This window comes from Megalops cyprinoides, chromosome 1 (assembly GCF_013368585.1).
Source record: "Megalops cyprinoides isolate fMegCyp1 chromosome 1, fMegCyp1.pri, whole genome shotgun sequence".
NCBI classification, from domain to species: Eukaryota; Metazoa; Chordata; class Actinopteri; order Elopiformes; family Megalopidae; genus Megalops; species Megalops cyprinoides.
The window spans coordinates 40582126-40590995 of NC_050583.1; the positions used below are offsets into that span (position 1 = coordinate 40582126).

Sequence of the window (8870 nt, forward strand, 5' to 3'; positions counted from 1 at the left end):
TGTGATGGCATTCGTCACAAAGGGTGAAACAAAACAAATCCACGGGAGAGTGTGCAGCACCAGGGGAAAGCGGTGAGCCGTTGTGTTGCTTTTAACGGAAGGCCTGGCTCACGCTTTCCTGCACAGGGTGGCAAACATTACCTCATATATTTGTGCCCTCCTCACATGCACAGCTTCCTCAGTCTCATGGAAGTATTTCAGCACAGAGACCTGTATATTTATATTTCAGGCTGGTAGCACAAGATAGTCATGGAATAGGACTGAGGAGACTGCCTTGTACTTTCTGGAGAAATGTGGCTTTTTTTGTCACTTTCTGTCAGGCCTTGAGCCAGGAATGAAAACTACCCCAGGACTTGGCTGGGAGGCAGAAGTTTTGAGGCCCTGGCGTGTCCGTGGGCATCTGGGTAGAGGCTGCCAGGCCTCCACAAGCTGAGCAGCTCAAGAGCCCTCTACCCCCCTCCTCCAGAACGTTCAGTCAGACACACTGCAGAAATACAGCCCAGATCTACCATTCACCCTTTGCTGTAACCAAAGTAGTGGGAGCCCCATTCAAGAAAGTACATTACTGTGGCAAGGAAATAATACAATACACAAAGAACCAGTTAAAGAATGAATGAATTGTGCCTTTTTTTACCCCCTTTGTCATCATTGACAAATCTATCCCCTTTCCCAGTGGGAACAAACAGAGATTAGAGCTCCTCTGCTGCCAGGTTGATGGGAGGAAGGCCCCAGAGTGCCCTGCACTGAGAGGAGGCAGCAGATGAAGAAAGGCCTTCTTTGGGGAGATTGCAGATTGATTTGTTGTCATACACTGTGGTTAATAATGAATGATCCCTGCATTTTGCCCTTGCATCAGCCCCAGTATCAACTCCTTATCTCCAAAACCCTACTGTGCAGTTCCTGTTTGCCTAGGTCCCTAAGGACAGTGGATAGAGATAACCTTGCAATGTTGTGTGTGTGTGTGTGTGTGTGTGTGTGTGTGTGTGTGAGAGAGAGAGAAAGAAAGAGAGAGAGCGGGGGACAGAAAGAGAGAGAGAGAGACGGAGAGAGAGACCCAATGTATTGTACACATGTGCATATAGACACCAAAGTCCTCCATGGCCTAAGCTAGAACAGTACTCATCCTTGGTATAAACAAATGCCAAATACATTTTGTTCTGCGTTTCCTGACAATTGCTGCAACATCGCAGCAGATTGTACAAATGACAAAGTGGGCCATGGACATTACGCTTTCCCAAACATGCCCAGGGAATGTGCAAACATTGCTCCTCAAAGGGAGACGAGCACCCCTTGTGAAATCACATTTTGAATGTGACTGTGGGCAAGCCACAAGGTTATTAATGGATTACAGGTGATTGGCCTTGGACCCTCGTGTTGATTTTTTTTTTTTTTTTTTTTTTTTAACTGAACAGCGTCTGTGTAAATCCCCCACCCTGACCGGGAGTGGCAAGAGCTTTTGTAATGCCAGTTACACTTGTCTGTCCAGGTGAGGAGAGGGAGGTGATGACACGTGAGGTGGGACATGTTCTCAGTAATTACGTGTGGAACCCAGTCGTGAAGCACATACTGGCAATGGCAGGTAGCTGTCAAGCTTGACTGTCACACCCACCCCCCATCCGCCCTCCCCTCCACCCTACCAAGCTGGGCTCACAAAGGAAATGAGGCATGTAGATCATTTGACACAGAATGCTTCCTTCCAAGGGGGTGGGGCGACACACAGTGTGCATGCTCAACTGTCAGCCTGCCAGAACCTCTTCTCTGGAATATCCTGGTGCTGGAATCCTTCATAGACATGCCACTATTCCTCATCAAATCTCATGCCTAACTCTTTCACTTATGGGGCCCATCAGAATCTTGCCTTGATAGTTCCAGAGGCCTGCACACTTTGATATGGTGTGTTCCAAGATCTAGAAGCACTGGCTGTAGTTAGTGGAGATAAGGTCAGCAAATCCATGAGCTAATGTTTGACCTGAGCAGCAGGCTAGTGTAGATGAGTTTTTGGTTTTAGACACTTTAACCTGAGCTCATTCTTTTGGTAACATTAGCGACGCGTAGCTGCCAAAACAGAACCTGTTCCAAAACCAGATATGCATTGCTCCTGGCAGGCCATTAAAGTGAGTGTGGCACTCCAGCATGAGAACGTCCGGGGTATCAGAGTTTCCTGTTTCACTCCCTTTTTTCTCTGTCTCTTTCACTCCATCTGCGCAGGAGAACAAGTTTAACCCGGAGGTGGTGGAACAGATTTACCAGCACAACCCCATCCTGAAGTACACGCAGAGCCCCCTCTATGCCCCCCTGCTGCCTTTCCCCTATGGCAGCCTGGACCACACCTGTGAGTGACCCCTCCACACCTGCACTCCAGTGTCAGTAATGAACTCACAGGGAATCCATATATCAATAGCACAGACACAGTGCTGCCAAGTAGGGGGGCTTACAAACATACCCAGGTCTTTTATGGCTTAACCAACACCATCAGTTCATATTGTTCTCCTTTAAGTATCAACGCCTGTGGTAGACAAGTCGTTTTTATTTAGAATAAAAAAAATCAAAATACCACACAATGGTTATGTTAGTGTGTAACTTACCCTCATCTTGAGGGTATGGTCTTTGGCTCTGTATGTCTCAGGCTATGTCAAACCTGTGGTGCTGTAACAATGTTTTTGCCACTGGACATCAGGGTTTCACCAAAGAGGCAAGGGTGTGCGACATCCAGTCATGCATGTTAACCCTGCTTCTGCCCTCCCTGCCCCCCCTGTTTCAGACCACAATGGAAAGGGCTACACCACTCTGCGGGACGAGGCAGTGAAGGTGTTCAACTCGCTGCAGCAGCTAGAGGCGGCGCGGGACCCCGTGCCCCTGATCCAGGGCGTGCTGCAGACATGCCTTGACTTGCCCCTGCTGCGGGACGAGGTCTACTGCCAGCTGGTGAAGCAAACCAGCGGTACGCCCACCCCCAACACGCCCGCACACCTCCGCTACTGGCAGCTGCTCACCTGCATGAGCTGCACCTTCCTCCCCGGGACGGCCGTACTCAAGTACCTGCGCTTCCACCTCAAGAGGTGAGCTCCAACAAAGAAGAAGAAAAAAACCTCGCCCACACTGAACTTGCCGAGTCATAGGGTTTATCATTCATTCAACACTTGTTATCCGCAGTATTTTTTACAGACCAGAATTTGTTCCTCTGTAGGGCTACCCAGAGCTCGCTGTGTTACAGAGGCCATGGTCATTATCTGGGGATCTGGGACTAAGAGTTGCATTCAGATATGTTCTGCATGGTGCATTAGGACAGAACAAGGAGGATGAATAGAAGAAGGTGGTTCATGGGGTCAGACGTCAATGAGGGAGCATTTCAAGAGCACAGCCTGTATGAAAAGAAACATGTGGGCTGCCTTTTGTAGTGGGGAAATAACAAGAGAGGGCCCTCCTACTCCAGACATTGAACAATTCAGTGGGATCAAATAATTGCCTCTTCATGGAGGATTGTTCTGGACAGCCACACAGCTGTGTGGAGCTGGTGGCTGGAATAGTGCTTCTTAACCTTTTGTGGTGTCCTGGAAAGAAGCAAAGAAGCTGGCGCAGCCCTGGGGCCTGGCGGGGGGGTGGGTTGGGGTAAAGGGGTGGGGGAGCGAAAGTGCACAGCTGTGCAGCAGTGGAATTTTCCTAATTATGTGGCAGTGGAACAAAACTCTTTCTGTGCCCCTAATGAAAGCAAAAGGCGACGAGCACTGCTTTTTTCTGGTTTATTTCGGGAAGTGTCGTGCTCTGCCATCAGGTCACTTCCTGTTTTGTGCTAGGCATCGAGGGAATTAACGAGAAATACCTTTCATGAGGCTGTGCCACTGAAACAATGTGGACCTGCTGAGTGGAGCTTCCTCCTCCGCACTGGCAAAGAAGACGACCCAAAATCAACTCACTATTTGAAAGGGTTTTTTGAGGGACGCAAGACAAAAATGCTTTTTATAGCCTGTGAAAGTCCAAGTGCCAGAAAACGTTAATCATTAATAATTTCCTTACGATGCCTCTGGTGTAGCCACACCAGAGCTGAAGACATGGCCACCTTTGTACTGGAAACATTTGGAAAACGTCGTCTTGAGCTTCGCAACACTATTCAAATCTTACAAACGCATAGGGGCATTTACTACAAATAGTGTCTGGTTATAAGTTGCCATTTGTCTGATTGCTGTGCCAAGCTGACCCTCTAACCTTGATCAGGTTCATTGTACTGTAGCTCTGGCTGATTTGAGTAGCCTCTGCCCAGGTTCCTCCTCACACAGCCTCGGCTCTCTGTCCCCCCTCAGAGTGCAGAGCCTGTGTCCTGACACTGAGATGGACAACTACGCGTCCTTCATCTCAGAGGCGCTGGAGAAGACACGCTGCCGGGAGTGCGTGCCTTCCTGGGAGGAGATCCAGGTGCTGATGAGCCGACAGGAGATGCTGTGCATGGTGCACTACCCCGGGCCGGGTTCCTGCCAGCTCCCCATCAGCTCCCACACCACAGCTGACGAGGTGAGGACGGTCCCATCAGTGCAGGGCACAGCCATGGTTGAACACAGCCACCAGAACCCCGCCACCCCCGGCAATACACCCTTCCATATCAGGCCCTGTTGAGTCCTGCAGTGGAGTCACTGAGCTTAGCATGGGGTGGGTTATTTCAGTTCCACACCTCATTTTAGTTTAATTCTGTGGGAATGTGGCTAAAGGCAACTCTGTTTGGTTTTATCAGCATGCTGTGAATATTAACTCAGTGGTCTTTCCATGAAAACTTGTATGATCAGCCTGCTTGCTAATCCATTCTATCCCTCCCTCTCTCCTTTTCTCTCAGTTGGTGAAGAAGATGCTGGAGCAATTGGGGCTGCGGGACAGCCGAAATATCTTTGCTCTTTTTGAGCAGAGTGCGCACCGGGAGAGGCCCATAGGTGGCAGCACCATCATCGCTGACATCCTGACCAGGTTTGAAAAGTAAATGATGCTCAGGGCTCAGATGACCCACACTGGGGACGCTGCCTTCATATGGCTGCATTTTAGGCAACAGTTAACACAAATGGCTACTACTAGAAAACCTTTTCTGGTTGGTAGGTAAACAGTAACAGCACAACATAGACACTAACATGAATCACCTTCTATTTCTCATCCAGTTTGTTTTGGGCAGCTCATGTTTCTATGGTACATACAGCACACCTAAATATGAAGGTGAAGCTCTCACAGAGCTTTACTTCATAATTAGACAATAACCTCAGCAGGAATAAAGCGATCTGTGTTTTACTACAAGGCATTTGCCGTAACTGCTCTAACAACAAAGGCGAGGCAGCTGAGTGGGTGTTCAGTTGGCAGAGGGTGGGGTTTGGATATCTGTGTCCCACCTTTTAAGTCAACACTGATCATAGCAGGGAACTTTGTCACAGCTGGCCTCATTGACCCTGATTCTGTGGTTTTACAGCCTGGCCACCAGAGAGCCCGAATCAGACACTCAGTGGAGACTCTGCTTCAAGCTCTACTGCTTCCTGGACACAGAAAGCATTCCCTCTGACAACATTGAGTACACCTTCCTCTTTGAGCAGGTAAAGGAATCCAAAGGATGTAAAGGGATAGATGGGGGTAGAGGTCAAAGGTCAAGCTTTTACCTGCCATTCCTGAAATTTTGTTGGTTTTTTTAAATTTTATTATATTTTCAGGTAGTTTCAGGTGACAAGTAGTTTTTTCATGACACAAATTATCTGGAAGTTTCCCTCGTACATACTGTTTAATGAGTTCTGTCAGAGAACACAGAGTAGAACAATATGCATGACTGGCTGACTGACAGTCCTTCTCTCTCAGTGTCATGAGATGATGGTGCGGGGTCAGCTCCCTGTCTCAGAGGAGGACCTGCAGGCCCTGGCTGCCCTAAGACTGCAGTCTCTGATTGGGGACTTCAGCACCCACTCCCCCTGCCCGCCCCTGGATGAGCTCTTCCCTAGCCACGTGGTGGAGGCGCGGGTCCTGCTTGCACTCAAGAACCCCCAGCCCCCTCCCGCCACCATCCCCGCCCCCCAAGCCCTGTCCAATGGTTGCCCACAGCGATTCCCCAATGGCCTACTCACAGGAGCACTGTGGAGCCACACGGCCGCGCACAAGCAGAAGGTGGAGCAGGACCTGCGTCTGCGGGGCCGGCTGAAAGAGGAAGGGGCGGTGGTGATGGGGGCCATTGTAGAGCGCTGGAAGGGCCTGGCAGGGCGCAGTCGGCAGGAGAGCATGGCTGCATACCTCACCATCGCCCGGGAGTGGTCTGGCTTTGGCTGCACGCTGTACGAGGTGGACTTCTACATCGTGAGTGTGCCCCAAATCACATTGGAATGGCTAGATATGGGCAAAGCCTTCACATTGATAGGCTTTGAAGATAGCTAACATTTGTGTTCTGTTTCTGTTTTCGAATGCCTAGAGCTCCACTGGCAGTTTCTCTCAGAAGTTGTGGCTGGGAGTGGCAGCAAAGTCAGTGTCATTGTACAGACAGGGCGAAGCAGAGGCCCTGGAGTCTTTCCCCTATGGACAGATTTGCTCCTATGGAGTATCTGACAGTAACATCTTCAAGATCACGGCTGGTGAACGGGATCTACTCTTTGAGACCAGCAAGGTATGGGCCACATTTTCTGAGCAAAAGCATTTTAGAGAGAGAGATTTGGAATTTATTTGCAACTGCAGTCCCATTAGACAGAATGCTGAGTCCTGCAAAATATTCTCAAATGATTTCTCAAAAACATAAGACCATATTGTGTAGGTCATAAGGGAATTGTGTCACCATCATTTTACTTTTCTACTGAGTTGAATCTGTGTTGACATCTTGCTTTGAGCAGCTATATCACAATATCTGTGGTCAGAGACCTATAGATATTTGACCTATGATTCTCAACCAGCTAGAAAAAAGAATGAGAAGAGTTCTCACTTTATTAGGAATGTCAAGGCTGTGGTCTTCCGTCAGACGTGACACAGCTGTGTTAACTTACGTAGAGGTGTGCTTGTGGCTCCCACTCTGGTTGTGGACAGGTTAAACTCCCGTGTCTCTGCTCTCTCTTGCAGCTGACTGAGATCATGCAGCTGATGAACGCTTACTTCAGCGCGGCATGCCAGCAGCAGGGGCAGGGGGATGGGACAGAGACAGAGGGCAGCGTCTGCCCCACCCCCACTGTCCTCGAAGTTCCCTCAGACCTGGTGTGAAGAGCCCCCTCTATGACCCACAATGCCGAGACTTTCCAGACCTGTTTTTTGTCTGTGGTGACAAGAAAGAGACAAACAACATGGGGCATTTGTATTTTTCGTCCAGCTATGCACTTCGAACAGCTGTCAAACTTGAAGGAATGGGGGGGGGGGGTTCTCACCTGGGTTCACATCAAAGTAGTGCTTTTTACAAAGCACAACTTCCCAACCCCCCCCCCAAAAAAAGAAAAAACTACATTCTGAAACAAAACTCTTCATTCGTTGCCTTGGACTCCAGCAGAGCTTCTGGAGCTGTTGATGCAACAAATCCTGTGAACTTGGAGGATTTCAGCGCATATACTGGCGTGAACTCAGTCCTCACTTTCATTGAGACATGGCTTTCTCCTCTGAAACACCTATGGTGTGAACTGATGAGTTGAGTGGGTGAGTGGGGGGAAAAACATTTATGTCCATCAGCAGGGGTAAAGTGAAGGTGTAACAAAAAAAAAATCAGTCAGCCAAGATGGCCCAGGACTAACACCTCTGAGTGGAATGGTCTGTCTCTGAAACACTTTCCTCCTTTGTCTTGTTTGAAAGCCCAGAATTCCCGTCATGGTGCTGCTCGTTCGAGGTCTGGTAAAGCTGAAAAAAAAACACATCAACACTTTGGCTAACACTTAGTAATGGTCTGTTTTGCATCCTGAACACCAGATGTATTCTTTAAAGTATGTGCCAATGACTGCAACAGAGAGACAGCGTAAAGCTCTAATCCCACATCTCTCCAGTCCATCTAACAAAGTGTATTAGTTCCACCATCTCCTGTCTGCTGCCACTTAAAATTACTGTGCAACTTACATAAGCTCTTACAAGAGCTGATTGGAATGACTGCAGTTACAGACCTCTGCTTGTGGAGGCTGGATACTGTGTCTGAACAAACACACATTTGGTTGTTTTAATTGGAATACTGTTTTGGACCCAGACAAATGCCATACTGACCACTTGAATAACTCCAAACAAAATTTGAACACACCTCCCCACAATTACTTCTTCTGCTGGACTTCTGTATGTTCTTTTTTGTTATTTTTATTATTTATGAATACAATGCTGTTGTGTGACGTAGCAAGTTAAATGTTGTATTTTTCCCCTTCTTTACCTTTTAGTATTTAATTTTTCTTTATTTTTCTTTGTCTTTATAAGGACCTATATTTGCATTTGAATTATTGCCTAAAACAAATAATAGATTCTTATTGTTTTTAATGAAATCCTATTTTAAGGATACTAGGATGCCTTGGTTTTTAAAGTTTATAGTGCCCCCTATTGATCCAAATGCAACTACCGCTTGGTGACTTGACAGACACTTTCATTGCATTTCTTCTCTTTATTTCTATGGTTTGACTGGTATTTCCAGAATCACCCCCAAGCAGCAAGTAATGTGTTAATGCCTGGACCAAAGAAAATGTGCATTTCCTTGAGTGAAGTTTGCCCTCCTAGACTTACATTTTTCTCAGCTGCATTTTCTCAGCTGTATTGCCATAGTCCATTGCAATGTTGATTGTCAAGTATTGGTCACAGTTAGCCAGATGATTATCAGAAGCACGATTGGCTCAGAAAAAAAGAGGTGTTTCTATTAATAAAATAGGTTATGCTAGTTTTCCCACTAATAAAAAACCATGAGGCTACAGAGGCTAGTCTAGTGCATTGTT

The 8870-nt window shown here is 47.6% G+C and overlaps 1 protein-coding gene across 2 annotated transcripts in view; it reads left to right on the forward strand.

Moving 5' to 3' along the window:
* The window catches only part of plekhh3 (pleckstrin homology, MyTH4 and FERM domain containing H3), a 33630-nt gene extending 25325 nt beyond the window's left edge, over nt 1-8305 (forward strand). The window contains exons 6-13 of one of the 2 annotated variants that reach the window (XM_036520778.1): nt 2209-2332; nt 2762-3059; nt 4299-4506; nt 4823-4959; nt 5438-5558; nt 5815-6303; nt 6416-6607; nt 7051-8305. In XM_036520778.1, coding sequence (XP_036376671.1) covers nt 2209-2332; nt 2762-3059; nt 4299-4506; nt 4823-4959; nt 5438-5558; nt 5815-6303; nt 6416-6607; nt 7051-7188 — 1707 coding nt within the window. In that variant the 3' untranslated portion in view covers nt 7189-8305. The remainder of the gene's footprint in view (nt 1-2208; nt 2333-2761; nt 3060-4298; nt 4507-4822; nt 4960-5437; nt 5559-5814; nt 6304-6415; nt 6608-7050) is intronic. The other variant, XM_036520788.1, reaches the window with a different exon arrangement.
* Nucleotides 8306-8870: the final 565 nt, after the last annotated feature.